The sequence below is a fragment of the Cydia amplana genome, chromosome 2 (assembly GCF_948474715.1).
Source record: "Cydia amplana chromosome 2, ilCydAmpl1.1, whole genome shotgun sequence".
Taxonomy (NCBI): domain Eukaryota; kingdom Metazoa; phylum Arthropoda; class Insecta; order Lepidoptera; family Tortricidae; genus Cydia; species Cydia amplana.
In genome coordinates, this window is record NC_086070.1 from 18,756,076 (window position 1) to 18,780,155 (window position 24,080).

The window sequence follows — 24,080 nt, forward strand, 5'->3', positions numbered from 1 at the left end:
AGCAAGTCACAGCGGGCGAGGGCTGCTCCAAGGCTGCTCTTCCTCCTCGCCTCCGATTTCGTATAATTGCTATCTAGGGGTAGGACCACGTGGGTAGTAGGGTGCTCTGATTTGGTTTTTTGGTGACCTTGAGATTTTTGTGGCCGTGAGGATGGTGGTGTGGTAAAGTTAATATAAATTGATAAAAATGCAAACCAGTATCACCCTCAGATAACCATCACGTTTAAAGGGCCCTCCACACTCGTGCACGTATCACTTAGCCCCCATTCGCATGAGAGCTTTTTCAACGCGCGTTAAAAAAGAGCTTGAATCTGTCCACAGGAGAGAAAAATGTACAGTTAGCGCTAACACACTAGTTTTCTCTCCTGTGGGCAATAGTTAACAGCTTGTGGGCATGTAAGTAATGATTTTATCATAGTTCTCTAAATAAAAGGAGGACCTTTTCACGTGGATAAGGGTTAAATAAGAAAATTAACCTTTATAGCCCTTAACTCTTGTGTATAACAGGAAAGACGATAACACAGTAATCTGTTTGACCCAAATTCGATTTAACGACCAAGGCTTAAAGTCGAAAATCCAACAACGCTTGATAAAAAGCGCCACCGCTGTCGTGTGAATAAATACACATGTATCCTTTTGTGTCATTCAAGCGCTTTTTCAACGCACGTTAAAAAAGCGTTTGAATTATGCACATGCACACTGACATGCACCAAGATCGCGCTGCGGTGCGATAGTGTTACAACTTTAATATAAAGCTGGTCAAGCACATCTTGTCAGTAGAAAAAGGCGGAAAATATTAAAAATGTAGGCGCGAAGGGATATAGTCCCATAGAAAATTTGAATTTCGCGCCTTTTTTTACTGACATGATTTGCTTATAGCTGGTCAAGCAGATCTTGTCAGTAGAAAAAGGTGGCAAATTTGAAAAATGTAGGCGCGAAGGGATATCATCCCATAGAAAATTTGAATTTCGCGGCTTTTTTACTGACAAGATCTGTTTGACCAGCTATATCTCTTCAATACGTTCTGTGATCGTCAAAACCATCGACAACAGATTCATCAAAATTCTTGCGTTTGGTTTTGTCCGTTTCTAAACAGAGCTGTCAGTGTCACATTCACATTTTGATTGACTATGCTCGTTTATCGAGTCGCGATTCTCGTTCTCGTTATCATTTGTCGCAATAATTCAATAATAAACTGCCTAGAGCTGAATAAGTGACAATATAAACGCCTTTTTTGGTGTTATTTGCAATTCAAATGACAAGTACACATACATAATTAGAACTTAAAAACTTTGTTTTGTTTATAAAGACGACGTACTTTGACATGGTATAAAATTAAAGACGTATGCTTTTTGGTGATCCACTTATAAGCTTTCGGTTCATTCCTACTTAAATTTAAGCGTTTTTTATAAATATGGTGGAAGTCAGTAAGTTTTGGTTCGACAAGGCCTGTGGGCATCGGGAGTGTCACAACTTAATCCATCCATGGACTTATAAGTGTAGTGATGCGACAATAAGCATGCTAGCAAGTAACATTAAAGGGGCTTACAAATTCTATGCCATGGTATACCTGGTAAGTCTTTAGACTTAGAATATTATTATTGCACCTTAGGTTTTTTGTATTGAGCAATGTTGAGCTTGTAGTTGTACATCTATTTAATTAAATGACAACAAATGTATTTAATTAAATAAATTAACTTTACCAAAACAAATAAAAGAAAGCTTCACTGTTCCACCATAGGTGCACCTTTTCTTTCTGAAAGGATTTTAGGGTTCTGTACTCAAAGGGTAAAAATTACTAAGACTCCACTGTCCGTCTGTCTGTTTGTCCATCTGTCTGTCTGTCACCAGGCTGTATCTCATGTAATGTGATAGCTAGACTAGAATTTTCACAGTGGATGTATTTCTGTTGCTGGTGTAATCACAAATACTTTTTTTTTATTAACTATTTAAATTTAGCCATTGCAAAGGGGTAATGAAGTTAAGATATACTCATGAGGATGATTGCACTTGGTAATTTGATGTCATATAAAATATTTTTCTTGTGAACCTTCTCTAAGGCCACGGACTGGACTGCTACCACTGTTGTCCAAAACAGATGCATTAAAGTCTATGTCTATGTCGCATGCGTCCAGTCTGTAGCCTGATTAATGTCTTCTCAAAATTTCATTGTAATTTATAGCATAACATCTGGGATACCGAGCTTTGCTCGGAAAACATTAAAAACTCATAAATCCACGTTTTCCCGGAGAGAAGACCTAGCTAGATCGACTTTTGGCCTCCGAAAACCCCCATATACCAAATTTCATTGAAATCGCTAGAGCCGTTTCCGAGATCCTCAAAATATATACGATATAAATAAATATACAAGAGTTGCTTGTTTAAAGGTATAAGATTTACCTTTGAATATTATAAATTTATATAGGTATTTAATTTTAAATTCTTGTTTCAGATTCAAATATTGATGAAAGGCAAGAAACTGAGTAAAGAAGAGATGCTCGAACAGTTTAAACTGTATCTAAAGTCTGGAGTGTTCGGTCTCACTGTCGGAAGCTCCTTCGTCACATTAAACTGCATATTCAGGTATCTATGAAACAATACATTGTAATTGTCATCATCTTCCTCGCATTGTCCCGGCATTTTGTCACGGCTCATGGGAGCCTGGTGTCCGCTTGGCAACTAATCCCAGTAATTGGCGTGGGCAATAGTTTTTACGAAAGCGACTGCCATCAGACCTTCCAACCCAGAGGGTAAATTAGGCCCGTATTGGGATTAGTCCGGTTTCCTCACGATGTTTTCCTTCACCGAAAAGCGACTGGTAAATATCAAATGATATTCCGTACATAAGTTCCGAAAAACTCATTGGTACGAGCCAGGGTTCGAACCCGCGACCTCCGGATTGCAAGTCGCACGCTCTTACCGCTAGGCCACCAGCGCTTCTTAATATATTGTAATTGCGTGCCTTCTTAAAAGTAGACCGAAATGAAACCTCTTTATTTCAGGCAACTAGCCATAGATCAATACCTTAAAACTAGCATATTATATACTGTAAAAATATAATTATATATTAGAATACTACTCATATTGAAATATTTTAAAGCTCTGCTTTTGATGCCAAACTATTAATTTTAGTACATAATCATATTTTTTTAAGCTACCGAAATTCTATTACTTAGCTGACCGGTTAAATATGTGCCTGGTTTTGATTTTGAGGATTGAAACTTGGGTAGGTTTTGAAACGTTTTTTAAAGGCCGGATTTACACTTGTAAGTTTTACTTACGTAAGTAGGGACACAGCTATACCACAGAATGGGAGATGAATATCATCATTCTAACAAATAGCTTTGTCCCTACTTACGTAAGTAAAACTTACAGGTGTAAAGGCGGCAAAAAAAAAAGATCCATAGTATGTACATAGTATTGTTGCAGGAAATTATTCTTCAGCGAGTTCACTTACTATAAGACAGTGTTGCTGCCCTGCACCATCAGTGGGCTTGCAGTGTACTGTGAACCGCCATACAGAAGGGTGATGGTCGTTAACCTTTTCGTTAACTTGGTAAGATGAAACTCAAATATAGCACTTCCACACAGGGGTCGGAAACCGGTATTTGCTCCATACAAAAATACCAGTATTATTACGTTCTTTGGTTTATTATTTCATTTTTAATGGGACAATCTAATAATACAAAGTTGTTACCTAAATACACCGTTCTACGTAAAGAGCATAAAATAATTAAAATACTCGGCTATTGCGGTTTTTTTTTTAATACCGGTTTCGAGCCCTGTTTCCTCAGCTTCCACTCTAGTATTTTATTGCAGTATTCATCATATATTTGTATAAAATTACTAGTAAATTATGCATCAATCTACAAATTAACCTACTTAAACTGTTTGCTGTATAGGTACAAGTTCATACAAAAACACACATATTATTAATGGCCGGTACTGTATGTGATCACGGTTCACCTATGACATTTTACACATCGTAAACTGTACACGTTAATGTTATCTAACTTATGTAGTATGTGTTTTATGCTAAGTAGTTTTTAATAAAAAAGAATGTTGTTTTAGGTATTTGAATATTGGCTAAGGACACTAGAAATGAAGGGTTGGCTCCGACGGTCCCCTGGCAGGGAAACGCTTATCTTCATGCTTGGAAGTGCTGTCTTCTTCTATCTAATGCGAAAAGAACGAGAGAATCCGAAACGGACTCCTCTGTTTTGGTATGTATCATACATATGTATGTAGGTAACTATGCTTATACCACGAGATCTGGCACCACTGACGCGCGCTGTGAGGACCCTCAATATAACAGCGGAAAATACTATTTGATATATTCTCAGAATGAATTCACAAATCAAAGTATATTTTGACTTTGACTTTGGTTTACCTGTAAAGATGTAAGTGTGGAAAATAAATTATATTAGTTAACCCCATTCCTCATGGAACATTTCGTTGAAAAAATTGGAATTGGAAGGACTTACCTTCTGTAACTCTTTACCCACTCAAAAAATGTACCCAGTCAAAAAATGTAAAGTGAACACTCTTTAACATCATATACTACCGATAAAAAAAAATTGTTTTCTCACCACTCTGTGGGGCTGTTCATAAATTACGTCATCTATCTTTGACGATTTTTGCTCCCCCCCCCCCCCCCCCCCACCCGCTAAAATCATGCTTAAAATGACCCCGTTTCCTCCTACGTCATGCTACCATCATCCGATGTCCAGAACCCCCAATTTGAAATGACGTAATTTATGAATAGCCCCTGTAGTTTCGACTCCACTTGTAACTTTTTCAAAATTCAAAACTGCAGGTTCTTCACCCCTCCCCGAGTGTCGAAACAAGTAGGGGAGCCCGTGGGAGGCGTCGGAGGCAGGAGCCCGGCTTGTCCCCATGCGGGGAACTGTGTCAACTACGTGTTGAAGGTAAAATACTCATCCTCTGCAACAGGTGGAAATTTGAACGATTTAACCGCAAGTTTTTAGCAGAGTCCATTATTCTAAAAGGAGCTTCCTCCTAATGAAGATAAAGAAAATTAATGTTATTATTTTAAAAGCTAATAATTACATAATTACACGAAGTAACTAATTAGTCAAACCCGTTCCTTATCGCTTCTGGTGCGAAAGTGCCTATAGTGCTCACGGCATTACCCCGCTGGATGGCTGCACCAGAAACGATTCGGAGCGGGGATCCTCTCTCTTTTGCCTAAGTGGACGGCCTATAATAATACCTGTGTTAAACGAAATACCTAACGACGATAATAAACGATTAAAAGTTCTAAACAGAGTATATTTGCCCTCAAAAGTGACGACGGACGCCGTAAATATCGGACTAAGAGCAATAAAACCCGGCGACCGTAGTGATGGTATTACCTATAGATGAAGAAATTTTGAAATATCGATTTAATTATTATAATTTGTTTGATTTCATTATTATTGCCCATTTATATGATTTTCATAACTAATTTCTATTAGCAAGTCATTGTAGTAAATTATCTATCGTAGTAAACTATTCGTATGTCATACCTAATGCTTAAAAATAAAGGAAAAGTGAAAATACTCACTGTCTCGGGCGAGACTCGAACTCGCGACCCTTGGATACCAGCCCATCCACCCCAGAGTCCCGAGTTCAACTTCTGACAGTTCAAGTGAGTTTTTCTACTTTTCTTTTATTTTTCAGATTTTTCTGCAAAATTAATTTATTCCTATATCGCCCGAGTCAGCAATGGGATTGATGAAAGGCTACTGTCCGTTCTCGAAACAACAGCAAACAATTCCAAATACCTTAAATAAACAGTTTAGTTTAAACAGTTTCGTTGTTTGGCTAATCTATGTTATCTATCCGCAAAACGTGTAGTACCTATGTTAATTATTATGGCCTTCACCGGCGTGACACTTGTGATTGAACGTAACAGCATTACCTATCTAAGGGTCATTTAGACGGTGCGAGAACTCGCATGCGAGTTTCATTACATTGCGTCATTTGATCGGTCGGCTGAATTGATGTAACCTCTATGGTCCGCAATGTAACTAAAATCGTAAACGAGTTCGCTCGCCGTCTAAATGAGCCCTGCCCTAGCCTACCTAGGTAGCAAATGGCAACAAGTGGTATTACGATTTTCATTTTCATATCAAATTTTATACGTGCTGTCGAGATTAATTATTTATAGTTCTGTCAATAACAATCTTTAAACTTGAAAGTTACATTCTCGCAATAATTGAAACCAATGTTTTTTACGATATACTTACAACATTTATTCCAACTGTTACAATTTTATACAATACCTAGTCTGTCTGATTCGAATCACATGATTATCATCAATATCATCCTAGTCCTTAATAGGCAGGATTCGACAAGAGGACATTGATAATTTCTGAATTTAGATTGTGTAGGTTTTGCAAAGTAGAGAGAAGCGCGTATAGCCGGGTCAATAGGCAATTTCCTCGCGCGTATGCTCGGACCCGGCTTTTCATTCATCATTTGTTATTAGTCGCGCGCCGCCTTGGCCGAGGCACGTCTGCACTGGCCGTTTTGTGCGCGAGGAAATTGCCCCGCGCGTATGCTCGCTCTGTCTGGACCCGTCTAATGGAATAAAAAATAGTATGGAGATAAGAATTCAATGTTTAAAACCGTGCTGCCAAGTTGATGTCAATATAGGACTGCTTTTGTGTGTGTCGCTTGTCACTAACATCGTTGAAAGAGAAAAACTATACGAATGTTGCAGGGCACAGCGCAGCTTTTCGGCGTCGGGTGCGCAATGACGATGCTCCGGCAGATCATCCCTAAGATACTGACTCCGGCTAAAGCGTTCAAGTCCTTGAAGTTCTCGCATATGAAACTTGGCATTTTCTTCGGGGGTTACATAGGAATTTATAGGGTAAGTACCTACATTTTCGCGGCGGAAACTTATCTCTATGCATTTGCGGAAATAAGTAAGTGGTTCAAAACGATCAAATGGGGTTGGCTGGTCAAAGTACTTAGCAGATGGTGCCATCATAGCTTGCCCTGTCAATCCCTAGAATTGTGTCAAATTTTTGTTATTTTAATGCCCTAGATGCCAGCCCTTTAAGCCAAATTTCATAGAAAAAGGGGCAAGCTATGATGGCGCCATTTATGCAAACCTTTGACAGTTGCCAACCCCATTACCGATAAATGTACCTAACCAAAATCGAGGATCAAGGCGCAAAGTACCAGGTGTACTCTCATACGCGTTCTCACGTTTATGGTTTCCACGCCTAGGAAAAACAGGTACAACTTAAAAAGGGGCATTTGTAAACGATTGTAAAAGGACAGGGTGTCCAGCGCATTTTTTTGATTTTAAATTAAAATAAAGTGTTGCGGATTGATTAGTAACAATGGATCGCTGCTGATTGTCGCATATGAAGGATATGGTGGAAAAATTCGTTGTCATGGGGTAAGGGCCACCCCACATCTGGCGTCTTTCGGGCGTCGGCGTCGGTCAGCGCTATGGAAAATGACGTCGCTGCGCAGTTGCGTCGACGTTGCGTCAACGTTGCGTCGAGCAGGGCCATAGAGTTGTAGACGCCGACGAGACGCCGACGCTCGAAAGGCGCTAGATGTGGGGTGGCCCTTTCTTTCGAGCGTCGGCGTCTGGTCAGCGCTGTGGAAAATGACGTTGCGTCGACGTTGCGTCGACGTCGCGTCTACGTTCGGCCATAGAGTTGTAGACGCCGACGCTCGAAAGGCGCTAGATGTGGGGTGGCCCTAAGTCGGTAGCTCAGTTAGCAGAGCGATGGGCTAGTGATCCAATATTTTTTCAATTTTTCCTGTCTAAGCCCTTCCCCTTCTCCCTTCTGGCGTTGGTATGGGCGGCGGTATTCGCTTACCATCAGGGCATCCGTCTGCTCGTTTGCCTCCTATATCATAAAAAAGCATTAAAGATCAAAGCAATCAGACGCATTTCTTTATGAATGATTTTGTTTCCAGTTGGTGGTGTGCCTGCTGTGCCGCGCGCAGGGGCGCGACAGCGCGCTGTGGGCGCTGCCCGCGGGTTTCTTGGCCGGCGCCGCATTCCGCGTGGCGCCCTCTACGCCCATCGCGCTGGCGCCGCTCACGTCCACGCTGCAGGTTACGACTTTTTCTCAAAAATGGACGGCAAAGTCGACGTTCCGTGTTAAAAAATAGGTCGCGAAGTGCGTAGTTTATGGTCATTCAAAAAATTAAAAAGTTAAAAACATTGCAGTCTCGATTTCGGGACTGCAATGTTGCATACAAATTCCATTATTTAACGAGTTCCAAACTTTTTAAGACTTTAAGTGGCCATATCAAATGAAGGCATAGGTCCCTTAAACAGCCAAACAGATGATCAGCACTTATTATTATAAAGCCTATAACAGACTATCGCACCGCACCGCGACCTTGGAGCGTCGCACCCATAAGTGAGAGCGAGAAACAGATATCTCTTTCTCGCTCTCACTTATGGGTGCGACGCTCCAAGGTCGCGGTGCGGTGCGATAGTCTGTTACAGGCTTAATGTTGGTACCGCGACTATTTAGGTGTCTCAAATAGGTTAGCGTATTTCCAGCAGAAAAATACACTTCTTTTTTTTTTAAAGGCGGCAAGCAAATCTTTTTAATGGTTGTACTTTTTTCTGTGAAAATTAGAACGTTGCTTCTGTAAAATATTTATATTTCTTGCACCATTTTTGAGAAAAGCACTATATATGACTCGGCTGGAAGGCTACTTGCTGGCTTCGGATTCAATTAAACGGACTCCCAAGGTCGTCCGTTTAAAACGAATCCTCAGCCTGCAAGTAGCTACTTCCGAACCTCGACAATAATGTACTATTAAACTGCCTAGAGCGCTTTTATTATACTTAACCTTTTGGACGCCAATGACCGATATATTCGCACAGTAGGTTCAACGCCAAAGACCGATTAATCGGTCACAGACCACAGAGCAACATAGACCTAAAGTCTATTTTTTTATTCCGTAGACTGAAATGACAGTTAATTGTATGAACATGAAATGTCATTTCATACTATTAACTGTCATTTCAGTCTACCGAATAAAAAAATAGACTTTACGTGCATATGCATAAAGTCCAATTTCAGTTTTGACACTTCGGTGACGTGGCGTCAGCGTGACAGCTTATGTGTTTGACACGGGGTCGAAAAGGTTAAGAGCCCATCGCAGACAGAGAGCGGTCTGGAGTTCCGAGTTCCGCGTTCAGAGTTCTGCGTTCTTTCGAATGTACGCGAGTCTTTCGAATGTACGTCAGAACTCCGCTTTGACCGCCTGCTGTGTGCGTTATCGTAAAGGCTCACGTACATTCGAAAGAACGCAAAACTCTGAACGCGGAACTCGGAACTCCTGACCTCTGTCTGTGCGGGCTCTTACCACTAACGCTATCGTCACGATTAAGCAAGGGATCTAAATGTACAATATTGTATGCAGTCGTTTTTAGTTTACCGTCGACGACAACGGCATTTAAAAGTGACAGAAATCTCAGAAGAAACAGATATCTCTTTCTCGCTCTCACTTATGGGTGCGACGCTCCAAGGTCGCGGTGCGGTGCGATAGTCTGTTACAGGCTTAATGTTGGTACCGCGACTATTTAGGTGTCTCAAATAGGTTAGCGTATTTTCAGCAGAAAAATACACTTCTTTTTTTTTTAAAGGCGGCAAGCAAATCTTTTTAATGGTTGTACTTTTTTCTGTGAAAATTAGAACGTTGCTTCTGTAAAATATTTATATTTCTTGCACCATTTTTGAGAAAAGCACTATATATGACTCGGCTGGAAGGCTACTTGCTGGCTTCGGATTCAATTAAACGGACTCCCAAGGTCGTCCGTTTAAAACGAATCCTCAGCCTGCAAGTAGCTACTTCCGAACCTCGACAATAATGTACTATTAAACTGCCTAGAGCGCTTTTATTATACTTAACCTTTTGGACGCCAATGACCGATATATTCGCACCGTAGGTTCAACGCCAAAGACCGATTAATCGGTCACAGACCACAGAGCAACATAGACCTAAAGTCTATTTTTTTATTCCGTAGACTGAAATGACAGTTAATTGTATGAACATGAAATGTCATTTCATACTATTAACTGTCATTTCAGTCTACCGAATAAAAAAATAGACTTTACGTGCATATGCATAAAGTCCAATTTCAGTTTTGACACTTCGGTGACGTGGCGTCAGCGTGACAGCTTATGTGTTTGACACGGCGTCGAAAAGGTTAAGAGCCCATCGCAGACAGAGAGCGGTCTGGAGTTCCGAGTTCCGCGTTCAGAGTTCTGCGTTCTTTCGAATGTACGCGAGTCTTTCGAATGTACGTCAGAACTCCGCTTTGACCGCCTGCTGTGTGCGTTATCGTAAAGGCTCACGTACATTCGAAAGAACGCAAAACTCTGAACGCGGAACTCGGAACTCCTGACCTCTGTCTGTGCGGGCTCTTACCACTAACGCTATCGTCACGATTAAGCAAGGGATCTAAATGTACAATATTGTATGCAGTCGTTTTTAGTTTACCGTCGACGACAACGGCATTTAAAAGTGATTGCATAATTAGTGGACGACCATGGTCAAATATGAAAGAACCCAACGGCCCGCAACAGAATGTGTCTTTATCGTGATTTTATTTCCCAGGCGGCAGGTTTTGTTTTTAGGGTTCCGTAGCCAAATGGCAAAAAACGGAACCCTTATGGATTCGTCATGTCTGTCTGTCTGTCTGTCTGTCTGTCCGTCTGTCTGTCCGTCCGTATGTCACAGCCACTTTTCCGAAACTATAAGAACTATACTGTTGAAACTTGGTAAGTAGATGTATTCTGTGAACCGCATTAAGATTTTCACACAAAAATAGAAAAAAACAGTAAATTTTGGGGGTTCCCCATACTTAGAACTGAAACTCAAAAAAAATTTTTTTCATGAAACCCATACGTGTGGGGTATCTATGGATAGGTCTTCAAAAATGATATTGAGGTTTCTAATATCATTTTTTTCTAAATTGAATAGTTTGCGCGAGAGACACTTCCAAAGTGGTAAAATGTGTGTCCCCCCCCCCCTGTAACTTCTAAAATAAGAGAATGATAAAACTAAAAAAAAATATATAATGTACATTACCATGCAAACTTCCACCGAAAATTGGTTTGAACGAGATCTAGTTAGTATTTTTTTTTAATACGTCATAAATCCCCTAAATACGGAACCCTTCATGGGCGAGTCCGACTCGCACTTGGCCGCTTTTTTACCCTTCCGGGGAGCGGAGGTGTGTTGCTGAGGGGATCCAGGGTTGATGAAAAGTATCTTCGGTCCATAATTCACATATCCCAATTGAAAAAAGTCCAGGTTTTCTATATATTTTTCCAGAAGTAATGCACTATCACTTCGTCCCTTCTTTACAGTAACTTTTTTATGTGTACCACAGATCCTGGGCTCTTGGGGCTACCAGAAAGGCCTCATCCCCGAGAAGCTGCCGTTAGTGGAGCTGTTGTACTGCCTGTGCCAGGGCCTGCTGTTTCACGCGCGCGTCATGCACGAGGACGTGTGTCCGCGCTACATCGTCAACTTGATGCACACCGTCACTAGTAACCGGTAAGAACAAGTGCCACAGTAGTATAGTTTGTAGCTTTCTAGTAGAGCCCGAAGGCTTATCCTATTGTCTATTGTTCAGTAAAACCGCACTTGCTACTTACCTGCAAAAAAGGGTCTTTTTTATTCTAATTTGCACCTGTGCGCAGGCTAGTCCAACGCTCAAAAAACCAGTGTAGGTGCGCTCTCCGATAACGCGCCTTTGTTACGCATCTCAATGACACATTTTAGACTGGTTCTGTAACGTTCGACTCGCCGGCACTCAGTAACCGAAGTACTGACCACACACATCGGTACAAAATACTTATCCATTAGTTCGTTTTGAATCTTATTGCAGTTTCAATAGGCGTTGTAATTCAATTACCTGGGTAAAGTGAACGAGCGATTTTTTATGCAGGTGGTTGTGGCACGTGGCACGAGCGGTTTTACTAACAATAGACAATAGGATTAGCCGTCGGGGTCTATTAGAAAGCTACAAACTATACATTACGATACCAGTGCGAAAAGTAAATACCGTAGTAAATCGACACGAGTTGCGAATTACCTTTTCGCACGTATATTGTATAACGTTTTACAGTAGCATAGAATAAGTAATAGTATTATCATACAGAACGGCCACGCACCGCCCCGCCCCGACTCGCATTACCTCGCCCCGCGACTGGCCGCGACATGAATCTGGCGGACTTCTGGCGTACTCTCAGTAGTCTCAGTACAGCGACTTACCCACACATACACAATGACGCGTGTACAGACGTGCCGTGCATACATATAAACGCTGAAAATGATTTTTGATGTATGGCGTGTCCGCCCTGTGACAGTAGGTACATACACGTATAGTACTATTAGTTACCGCACTAGGGCGGTAAATTAGCACCATATGTACTGTAAAAAACAATATAGTCCGAGTAACGTAAATTTTGACAGTTGTGGATTGACCCTTATTATATGAGCTGAGGCTAATATCAGTTAAACCGTAGGTCCTAGAGCTGAAATAGATGTCATATATTAAAGAAAAAGTGACAAAGCCCTCCAGTTTTAAATACAAAAAAAAACTAATACGATTTATTTTTCTCTTTTCAGGGCCGATGAAATCCAGCAAGGTTTTGTAAAGAAAGTTTTGAAAGCACTATAAAATAGACGCAAGATTGAAATTATTTATTATTATTTATTACATTATAATATTATTTAACAATGTTAAATTACTTAGCGATTCTGTGATGATTACGTTGTGTTGTTATTTGTGGTACAGGGTTAATTTAAAATTGGTATTCTGTTTTGTTGTTATTTTGACGGTGTTTGGTTATCTGTATTTATTGTATAAGGTATTTTGTGAAGAGATTCTATTATTAGTAAATCATTATCTTATTGATGACACTAATCGCTTATTTTTAGTTATTGATACCAAATGCTCTTCACAAAACAAGTTACCTACTATTTCCATATTAAATAATTTACATATTAACAATGGTTGCCTTACAAAGGTGATGGTAGCAGTAAGATTTAGGATCAGTGGCGTAGAATACCTATTATTTTAGTAAATACAACGTAAAACTAGTACTTAGTTGCATAATTATTTTAAGGTGTTAGGGAAACTGAGCCCCACCGGGCCTACCGCTCAACTTAGAAGGCTCGCCAGGGGTACAGCCGCCATCAGATATATCGGAGCGGCCGAGGTGCTCAAAAATATCTGAACACGACTCTAACGCCTTGACAATAGAGGCGTGTGCTGATATTTGTGAGCGCCTTGGCCTCTTTATTTAACAATGGAGCTCGTCAAAAGTAAAAAAATGTAGCTTAGTTTGGAACGAATTGTGAACAATTTCTGCTAACTGAGCATAACACCGCTGAATTTAACCAAATCAGAGTATTCACAGTGAACCATAATAACTTCACATTCCATAAGAACAGTCTGAATTGAGCGGTAGACCCATAGTGAGAGTATGGTGTTATGAATGCTTTGCCACTGATCAGTATAGATAGACAATTATAAATAGATATAATTATAGAGCTACAAAACATCGAACACAAGCTAATTTTCCCTTAGGTGTATTGTCTTGATTGTAATCGATGAATGCGCGAAACATATACACTACATGACACTACGAATCTATATCACAAAATATATCTTATATTAAATACATAGGTATAGTCCGTAGATTTGAAGCTGGCCCCGAACGGCTAATCCTTTGTCTATTGTGTTAAGTAAAACCGCACGTGCCGCTACCTGCGAAAAAAGGGTCGTGTAATTCTAATTGGCACCTGAGCGCGGGCTAGTCAAACGCTTAACAAACCAGTGTAGGTGCGCTCTCCGATAACGCACCTTTGTTATGCATCTCGATGAGACATTTTAGACTGGTACTGTAGCGTTCGACTCGCTACGTTTACGTTTGCCTTGAAAAATATTTTATTAATTTGACCATTGTTTAGCATGTAGATTTTCATACATCATCACTCTTTCCGAGCGTCCAATTTCCAGACTAAATTAACGAGATTATATTCGTGCTATCGCGAAATTAAACATAAGTACGGAAAACCTATTTGAATCGCACCCTTACATAATATATTATTATAAGACTTCGTACTGCCAAGTTACATTGCTTGCTTCCAAAGTGAAGACTGTAAAGTGTAAATACAAGATGAAAATGGAAAGTTATAAACCTACATGTTATAGACTTTAAAAATAATATTTTAAAATTACTAAAACTGGAGCGAAAGAAATCAACTGAATAACTGAACGAATGACAGTCTATTAGAGCACGTACCTACACCCAGCCGCAAAGTTGCATGGTCACTTTATAAATGATTTCATTAATCGTGTCCATGCAACTTTGCAGCTCGCTGTACGTAATATTATGGACGATGGAACTTACTTATTCGTGGCATTCACGCCAACACTGATCTGACTTTCTCTTCTATACGTTTTCGCAATTTTACCATTACTTTCCTACTTCACTTTTTGTTCATATTAAGTTTATATTTACATGTTACCTATATACACCGTGTTTTTTTAAAACTCCGTTATCTTCGGGATATGACTCTGTACATTTATTTTATATTCATCATCATCATCATCATCATTGGCCGTATCGTCTATTGCAGACGATTTATGGTGTAACACCGGAGAGACACCTTGTTTGATGGCGTTGACTTTAACTACCTATAATAAGGTTACATGAACAAGCATTGCATTTATGACACATATTTTTAAAGTACCTAATAGAACGTGCACAAATAATGAATCTAAGTCGAATATTTATTAGCAATTTTTTATGTTTATTTGTACCGATAAGCACAAATTCGGTTTGGGATTGTTCTGGAATAATTACAAAATGTTCTGTTAGTGATTGTTATATTTTTGTAATAAAACGGTTTTGTATTATAAACTTGTTATTATTTTTATGCACCTATCCAATTGCGATCCATACAACGTTTATATGCCCGACCTCGGCATTCGTCTTTATTACCTACGTAGCGCGTACGCGTAGGATACTATCAGCTCTTACACACCTTTTCATTGTCAAAAGAGTTTATAATGGCATGAATAATAGGTACTTCGATTCTTATTATTTTACTGCTGTTTATTATTAAACACAAGTATGGCACATTATCTGGGGGCACGGTAGTGCCCCCGCCAAGACGAGAAAAGCGAAGCGCAAGGGCACTACCTACCTTTTCTCGAAGCGCTTCGTCGTTTTTTTGAACCCTCTTAACTTGGGTTTGGATTATACCAGATAAACAAAACTCTCGGGATATGATGTCAATAGTGGACTTATTAAGCATAAAAAATTTCAATTGCATAGCTCTTATACTTTGGATTTTATTAATGTCTAAAAAACCCCGATTTCGTCACTGACTCATTCACTCACTGTTGATCATCAAAACTTCTAGGGTACTTCTTGAAGTCCTAGGAAGCTGAAATTTGGTATGTGAGATAGTATTAGTCCACAAACAACAAAAAAATTCAAAAACTTGAAATTATTAGCCTCTAAGGGGGTGAAAAGGGGGGTGGAATTTTGTATGGGAGCTCGATAACCGCGGAACCGATTTAGTTGGAATTTGGTATGTACATAGTTATTGTTATGGGGAAGGATATAAAATAGTTTCAACCCCAAAATCACCCCGTAAGAGTGAAAAGGGGTGGAAAAAGGCGTTAGGGGAAAAAGGGGGTTGAAGTTTGTATGGGGAATCAGTAAAAAAGCAGACTGTATATAAAAGATGCCCCCCAGGTACGTATTTCAGGATTTTTAATAGTAAATCACCCGCAACCCTTTAAATCAGAAGATTGTCATAAAGCAACTTACAAAAAGATGTGAAATCCCACCAAAAACATTTTCATGTAAAATGTTGCCAAGACGAGACCATACGGCTCGCACTGACAAAAAGTTATCAGATATCTTGTAGAGCCAAGCTTCTAACTCTACATGCCCTACCTTCACAGACTCTACACCTTAGTCAAAATATGTGGCTTGGCCGTTTCATTATTACAAGAACTATTTTATAATAAAAAATAATGAATATTGAATACATATTTCACCTTACGCCCATGTGACGAAGCGGTCAAGCCACATATTTTGACTAAGGTGTAGTGTCTGTGAAGGTAGGGCCTGTAGAGTTAGAAGCTTGGCTCTACAAGATATCTGATAACTTTTTGTCAGTGCGAGCCGTATGGTCTCGTCTTGGCAACATTTTACATGAAAATGTTTTTGGTGGGATAAATGATTTCTGATTACACGATCCAATTTAACTAGAGATTCAAGATAACTCTTGCATCGATTTTTATAGCACAGACGTGCAAGTGTTATTTTAAACGTCAAACTTCTATGAAATTATTACGTTACAATAACACTCGCACGTCTGATGTGCTATAAAAATCGCTTCAAAATTATTGTGGTATGACCAGTGCCGGCCCGAGCTCTTGATTCTTGATCAGGGTAGAGCGAAATCGGGTTTTGGCGCCCTTCGTTCAAGCGTATCCCCCCCCCCCCTCGCCACACTCGCGTCTTTTAAAGCTTTTATTTTCTCATTTGCCATTTTGGCGCCCCCCTTGCCATCCGGCGGCTAGAGCGGCCGCTCCACTCGCTCTACCCTAGATCCGGCCCTGGGTATGACTACCATAATATTTAATCAAGTTCAGTGACTCTAGGTCCACCATCGCTGGTTCTGCGCGCGCAGCTCGGCCCTCCGCCACTTACTGCTCCATGTAGCTTCATCATGGCCGGTTGGCACACCTTACAACATAAATTCAATTCAGGGGTCAATCTTTCATTATAAGTACATAAGAAGGTAATGAGTGATCTGTTTGTTCTATGTACCTAATTTAAAAGCTCTCCAAATTGCCTCTTTATACATAGCGTGTGTGAGGATGCCTTCACGCACGCTTTATAAAAATACGACTTACGTAAACTGCAAACAAGTTAGATTTGCGGTATTTGTTGTTATCCGGTGTTAGTATTGGGGAACAAAATAAGTGCGCACACGCACAAGTATTAGCTCAGCCCAGTGTTGGCCGACCGTTAATTACAATAACTAGTACAAATTGAACCGTAAACCGTAACGGACGGTTACAGTTTACGGTTCAATTTATAATGGTTAATGGTCACAAATGGTCAATTGCACCTAACGACTAACCTTTTCAGCTTCCTTCAAGTGAGCTTCTAGGTCTGACTTGGACGCGTCCGGATGCTGTTCGAGCCATCGCAATTGGTTCGTGCACTCTCTTTCTACGGCGGCTTTTTCATCTGCTGTTAAACGGTCGCCCGCGTTTTCTATAGCCTGTATGAAAGACAATTATGTTATTTACATTTTTAACCTTTTCGACGCCGTGTCAAACACAAAAGCTGTCACGCTGACGCCACGTCACCGGAGTGTCAAAACTAAAATTGAACTTTATGCATATGCACATAGGTCTATGTTGCTCTGTGATATGTGACCGATTAATCGGTCTTTAGCGTTGAACCTACGGTGCGGATATATCGGTCATTGGCGTCCAAAAGGTTAATAATGAAATGATATTCCTCATACCCACCTAATCATACATTCTGATAAACCCTTTGGTACGAGCCGAAATTCGAACCCGCGACCTCCGGTTTGAAATTGCCTTACCGCTAGGCTACCAACACTTATCTATAGTAGGTATACTTACCTACTTAGTGTTTTCAACTTTGGATGAAAGCAAACGATTTACCTGTGGGTAGACTGGGTAGGTACGCATTACTAAAAAGTTTTCGATGAATTCGTTTTCCAATATCGCATATTTACGATTGCTCGGAACTCTGTCCTGATTGAATATTGATATTCAAATTGCGTTATCGGGAATTCAACGAGTTCCGAGATTAGTGATTATTAATGCATCGCGTAACTTTAGATTTTTTATTCTTTTATTTACTAAAGTGGGTAGGTATTTAGTTACTGTGATACGGTCGTGTCAATTTTCATATTTTTGTAGAAATCTCGTAGAGATACAAATACAAAATACAAACGAACCGCTTTGCACCCATAAGCATACGCCTCAAGCTGATTTTTCAACCCCACGCGTTTTCTCACGGCTTCGTCTTCCTTCTTGAACTTCTCAGCGTCTTGTAGCATCTTCTCTATGTCTTTCTGAGACAGGCGACCCTTGTCGTTCGATATGGTGATGTTCTCCGAACGCCCAGTGCTTCGGTCCTGGGCCTTCACTGTCAGGATGCCGTTAGCGTCGATGTCAAATGACACCTGATTCGATTAAAAAAAAAACAAGTGAACTTGAAGATGAGTGTTTTGTGCTTAGGTTCCAGTATTTCTTATTACAAGGATTTTTAGTCGCTTCATTTCAGAACTATCATCGAACCTCCCCAAATCCTAGGTATTTGGTATCAAACCTCGGGTTCATGAAAAGCGTCATTAATAGTGAGAAAGCTACAGCCTTTACTAGAATCATGTAGGTACATATGTATGTATGTAACTTACTTCAATCTGTGGCACACCTCTTGGCGCTGGAGGTATACCCGACAGATTAAATGTTCCTAGCAAATTGTTATCCTTGGTCAGTGCTCTCTCGCCTTCGTATATCTGCAATTGACAATTTGAATGTAAGGAGGAAGGTAATTGTACAATTCGATAAGCAATCTAGAAATTGTTGTACCTGAATAGTGACTGCTGGTTGATTATCAGCATAAGTCGTAAATATTTGCTTCTGCTCTATTGGGATTCTGGTGTTCCTATCAACCAGCTTTGTCATGACGCCTCCTGCAGTCTCGATACCAAGAGACAGCGGTATTACATCCACCAACAGAACGTCAGCTATACGCTCGTCTTTGGATCCTGTGACTATAGCGGCCTGGACAGCAGCACCGTAAGCGACAGCTTCGTCGGGATTTATATTAAGATTTAACATTTTACCGCCGAAAAACTCCTGAAATGCATAGTTAAAAGTTAGTTTTAAGAATCGTTAAAAGTAAAGCATATCAATCGTGTATGTTATTATAGGTCCTATCACTCGCCTGCAACAGTCTTTGTATCTTAGGAATTCTTGTTGAACCGCCTACACATACGACATCGTGTATTTCTCTTGTATTTAATTTAGCGTCTTTTAATGCCTTTTCTACAGGCGCCAGCGTCGCTCGAAACAGATCAGAATTCAGTTCTTCGAAACGTGCTCTTGTGAGTTTTGAATAAAAGTCTATGCCTTCGAATAATGCATCGACCTCCACGTTGGCTTCAGTGCTAGTTGAAAGAGTTCTTTTAGCTCGTTCGCAGGCCGTGCGTAATCTTCTGACTGCTTTAGGGTTGTCCCTTAAATTTTTCTTATACTTCTTTTCAAATTCTTGCGCAAAGTGATCAACCATTCGACTATCAAAATCTTCACCACCTAAATGTGTGTCCCCTGATGTCGACCGGACTTCAAAGAGCGATCCCTCAGCTATCGTGAGAATTGAAACATCAAATGTTCCACCACCAAGATCAAATATGAGAACATTCTTATCACCTTTCAAATTTTTATCCAAGCCATAAGCGAGGGCAGCAGCGGTTGGTTCGTTGATAATTCTAAGAACATGTAGTCCAGCAATTGTTCCAGCATCTTTGGTAGCTTGGCGTTGTGAATCATTGAAGTAGGCAGGGACCGTTATAACTGCATCTTTTACAGTCCCTCCTAAATACGTTTCAGCGGTTTCTTTCATTTTTGTCAAAACCATCGAGGATATTTCTTCTGGAGTGAACTTCTTTGTTTCTTTTTTGTATTCAACGACAATTTTTGGCTTGTCACCTTCCGCAACGACTTGGAATGGCCAATTTTTAAGGTCATTTTGTACACAGGGATCGTTAAATTTTCTTCCAATCAACCGCTTGGCATCGAAAACTGTGTTTTTTGCGTTCGTTGCTGCCTAAAAGACAAGTCATACATTCGAGTATGATTCACTTCAGGTACTCATATAACCTACACAAATTAAACCAAAGTAGGTAAGTAAGTATACTTATTAGGTAGGTATATAAGTATTAACTATAGTTGGTCAAACCAATTTGTTAGTCAGTAAGAACCAGGAAAACTATACTCATCCTTTTCTTTTGGGTGCTAGTGTAAGGTAAAGATAGTATGATTCTCTCTGTCTATGTTTGAAATGAGACAGTCCTTTAACAAACTATTATGTTACCTACCTATCATTAATTTTTACCTGATTCTTAGCAGCATCTCCTATCAACCTCTCATTCTCGTTGAAGGCGACATAAGACGGAGTGGTCCTGTTGCCGTGGTCGTTGGCTATGATCTCGACCCTGCCGTTTTGGAACACGCCCACGCACGAGTACGTAGTGCCGAGGTCGATTCCCACCGCGGGGACGCTCATTGTTACTAGTGAAGGTCACTGGGAAATATTTAGAGGAATTAGAGGCAACGTTGAAAGTGTCTTTTACTGGAGCACGTCATAATTCAAGAGTAGCAATACGGTGCGCTATCAAATACTTACCTTTTTTTACCCGTTGGTCATCTGAAACATTTTTTTAACTTTATTGCACAATATTAAATAAGTACAAACGGCGAACTTAATGCCTTAATGCATTCTCTACCAGTCAACCATAGGGCAAACGAGAAATTCTCGAATGTGGGTTCAATGAGAAATATAATTCGGAAAACATAACTTCAGGCGCCAGTATCGCGAGCATCGTGGTATCGCTTTATAACAGATCTACCACTTCACCGAGACGGTTGGTGAGAAGCTATGCTTAACTGTAGTGAGTAAATCAAAATTAAATAAGTTCTTAAACTAGATGTATGTTATAGAAACTATTAGCAAGCTTCTAACAGAAAGCCATCGCACAGATAGTATACAAACTGCCGTACTTGCCTATAAATATCTGCCTACTGTAAACTTTAATTATGCATATTGTATGATAGGTATGGTTAATTCAAAATTATTAAGCCATCGTGGGCTATTATATGTTACTTTTTGTTTTGGATAATTTTTTTGCTCATTATTCACTTTAGATTTTGACAATGACAATGTGTCAAAATGGCGTCAAAACATGCCAATTTGAAGGGAGCTTTCTTTTGGCTTTCATGTTGCTTTCATGGAGCTTTCGTTATTTAACCTCATTTATTATAAGAGTATACCTACTGTCCAAATTTGGTCCAAATACTGTCCTATATATTATACTACTCTTTGGAGTATACTTTCCACATTGTAGGTATTTCAGACGTTTGTTTGTATTAACGTTATATCACTCATCATAAAATTAACGCAGGAGATAAAAAAACACCGCCTAATATTGGCAGTTTTTTCTCCTCATAAACATACTGGTTACCATGGCATTTTCACTAAACAGTATTTAATCGATTCTGCTTGGCTACACACTAAACATAACCATGGCTGGCAAAGGTAAAGGAAAAAAGAAAGAAAAAAAAGAAAAGAAGGAAAAGGAAGAAGGAGATAGTAAGAAGGCTAAGAAAGGTGGCGGGAGAGGCAAGAAAGGCAAGTCTAAGGGGAGATGCAACGTGGATATGTTGACTGACGCGGCCATGGACAACGTGTACTACGGGTGCCACAACGTGCAGGAGCTGCTGCAAGCCCGGGGGTTCCATCCGCCGGACTTCAACAAGAAGAAGAAGAAGGGCAAGAAATAATGATGACTTGTATATTCAGCTTTTATAGATGATGGACCAACATCAATTTGTTCTTTGCTGTTTAGGTACGTGAAACGTGTGATAGTAAAGTTTATTATTTAGTTTAAGCATAGTACTTATTTTTGTTGTGCAATAAAGTTTATATATATAAATAATTGATTACCGTTTGACATTATTTTTTCGCTATATTTAATTGTGGCTGACGGCTTTTTGTCTTTAACCCTTTTTTAAGCCTAGTACGATTTATCGACCAATTACGCGCCATGCGCCAATAGAACTTCAACTTTAATTATATTGGGCTTACGGGAAATGTGACTTGTCTTCAAATGAATCATCAAAGCAGCCCTAGTAGCACGGTCGCATTTTTATCGTTTATCACCATGACTGTCACGTTTTAACAAGTATGTAAGTGCGAAAGTGACGGGGGCATAGTGATAGTCGATAAAAATGGAACCGTGTTGAGCCCGCTGGATTAATTGGACTAGGTACTTATATTAGGAAACCTTGTAGGTTGGTGCGGCCTGAAAAAGGGTTAATGCTCTACGACCTATTAACGAATAGAATAGGCATGCGGTTTCGGTTTTCTAGTGGTAGTAGTAGGAAAGGTACCTAATAAAATGTACCTACTATTGTTATAATTTGAAAACTTAATTTATTACGGTAACAAAAATAATTACAACAATAATTTGCTTTGGAGTATTAACGAAAAGGTATAATTTATTAAAAAAAAAACTGGTCTAGATTAAAGTTTTGCTCACCATAACATTCAAAATTCAAACCACGATACCAATAGGTAGCGTTATTATTATGTACTTACCTATTTATAAGGCATTATCGTTCGAAATTATCCCAAAGCACCTTAAAAACAATCTATATAAAAATGTATACAGTGTGTATAAAAAAATAAATGCATCTTTATTGTATAAAGTACCCTGTCCGACATGTTATTGCAAAACAATTACCTAATAAGAAAGCATATGTTTTGCATAGATAGTCCATTTTATAAACAATAATGTGAGTGGATATAAGAACGGAGTCTTATCGTTTTTTCTTCAACTCTTGATTTATAATCGGACCGCATCATTTGATGTTGTAAAGCGGTTCTTTGAGGATATGTTCAACTTCCCTGCGGTGCAGCACGCCCGCCCCCACGGCCGGTGTCGGCGCCTCCGCTCGGCCCGCGTATACCAACTGAAAATAAATAAATTATATACCTATTAGCATATTATACTTACAGGTTGATTTTTTTTATCAGCCATAGTCTGTGTGACTGGACAACTTCTATTAATAAAAGTTGTCAGTACGACCTATAAATTCACTACCTACGCAAAGTACAGCTGGTATTAATAAATGTATAGGGTCATTGCGCTAGTTTTCGTCCATGCTCTAGTTTTCGTCCACTTGATAGATTAGCAAATGATATATTTGATTTTAAATTTTCTTCTTGCGAAATATCATTTTTAAGTAGGTACATATCGACTACCGTAGGCTCAAAGGGCTTAACGGACAAAACGAGATTTTTCAGGAGAGCCAAAAAACAGTTTTTTTTTGAGAATTAATATCATAACTTTTTTGTTTGTTTCAATAAACTGATGCATGTATGTGGCTTATTCTTAACTTTTTGAGCTCTTTTAAACTGATTGTTTGAACTTATAATACAATGCTTACTTACGAAAATAGCATGTCCGTTACGCCAAAAAACACGACTGTTTTTAAGAAGGGCGTCTCTTACGCCTCTACGAATACGTACAAATTTGTGCAGCAATGTAGGTTTATATTCAAATTTTGTCAAGTGGACGAAAACTAGAGCTGGACGAAAACTAACGCACGTACCCTATTGAGACGCAGTGCAAAATATTGCAACCACTTTTGAAAGCTGAAGTAGAAAATTGTTATTCATAAACGCGTATGCCGCACCATATCGGTTTGGGGAAACTGAAAACGAATTTACTCCTTATCAGCTATTCATCTAGGTGGGTATTAAACGGAGCTTAAATAATACTTATATAAGCTCCATTATACAAATATAAGCTCCATTTAATTAAATCTCCTCTACAAAATAATGTTCCAAGTTATTTAACAATGAAGCTAATTTAAAATAGTATGCGGAAAAGTTTGAAAGTTTTAGATCAGAAACTGCTTTAGTTGAGCGAGTCGGCGCAAATTGGCCATTGACCCGGCAAAGATGGGTTTAATCAAGTTTCACATCTAGATTTTCACTTCCGACTTAGTATTTAGCTAGCTGACAGAATCTCTTAATGTAATAGGAAATCGTCTTATGATGTCTCTGGTATTAATGAAGATAAACTTAGCAATGAACTTGTCACGCGGCGTCAAGTGTAGGTACAGAGCTATATAACAATTCTGTTCACTCGAGTCTCAGCTCAGCTTAGTATTTGTTTTCGCTTTAGTTGACGCACGAACAATT

General features: G+C 39.5%; 4 protein-coding genes across 4 annotated transcripts in view; 2 read left to right on the plus strand and 2 right to left on the minus strand.

Moving 5' to 3' along the window:
• Positions 1-1,244: 1,244 nt before the first annotated feature.
• Positions 1,245-12,949, plus strand: LOC134659646 (transmembrane protein 135-like). Its single transcript, XM_063515324.1, has 9 exons — positions 1,245-1,573; positions 2,453-2,583; positions 3,430-3,556; positions 4,072-4,223; positions 4,817-4,928; positions 6,728-6,880; positions 7,951-8,091; positions 11,396-11,562; positions 12,640-12,949. Exons 1-9 carry the CDS (start codon positions 1,415-1,417, stop codon positions 12,689-12,691), a joined length of 1,194 nt encoding a protein of 397 aa, XP_063371394.1. The 5' UTR covers positions 1,245-1,414; the 3' UTR covers positions 12,692-12,949.
• Positions 12,950-16,672: 3,723 nt separating this feature from the next.
• Positions 16,673-20,403, minus strand: LOC134659401 (heat shock protein 68-like). Its single transcript, XM_063515048.1, has 7 exons — positions 20,208-20,403; positions 19,038-19,919; positions 18,680-18,949; positions 18,505-18,606; positions 18,043-18,270; positions 17,188-17,331; positions 16,673-16,787 (listed from the first exon to the last, which is right to left on the minus strand). Exons 1-7 carry the CDS (start codon positions 20,376-20,378, stop codon positions 16,680-16,682), a joined length of 1,905 nt encoding a protein of 634 aa, XP_063371118.1. The 5' UTR covers positions 20,379-20,403; the 3' UTR covers positions 16,673-16,679.
• An 873-nt stretch (positions 20,404-21,276) lies between these two features.
• LOC134662191 (small lysine-rich protein 1) lies at positions 21,277-21,652 on the plus strand. Its single transcript, XM_063518459.1, has one exon. The coding sequence runs from the start codon at positions 21,395-21,397 to the stop codon at positions 21,650-21,652; it is 258 nt and encodes an 85-aa protein (XP_063374529.1). The 5' UTR covers positions 21,277-21,394.
• A 1,017-nt stretch (positions 21,653-22,669) lies between these two features.
• The window catches only part of LOC134659387 (probable 2-oxoglutarate dehydrogenase E1 component DHKTD1 homolog, mitochondrial), a 35,666-nt gene continuing 34,255 nt past the window's right edge, over positions 22,670-24,080 (minus strand). Inside the window, exon 20 of the mRNA XM_063515044.1 lies at positions 22,670-22,843. Coding sequence (XP_063371114.1) covers positions 22,733-22,843 — 111 coding nt within the window. The 3' untranslated portion in view covers positions 22,670-22,732. The remainder of the gene's footprint in view (positions 22,844-24,080) is intronic.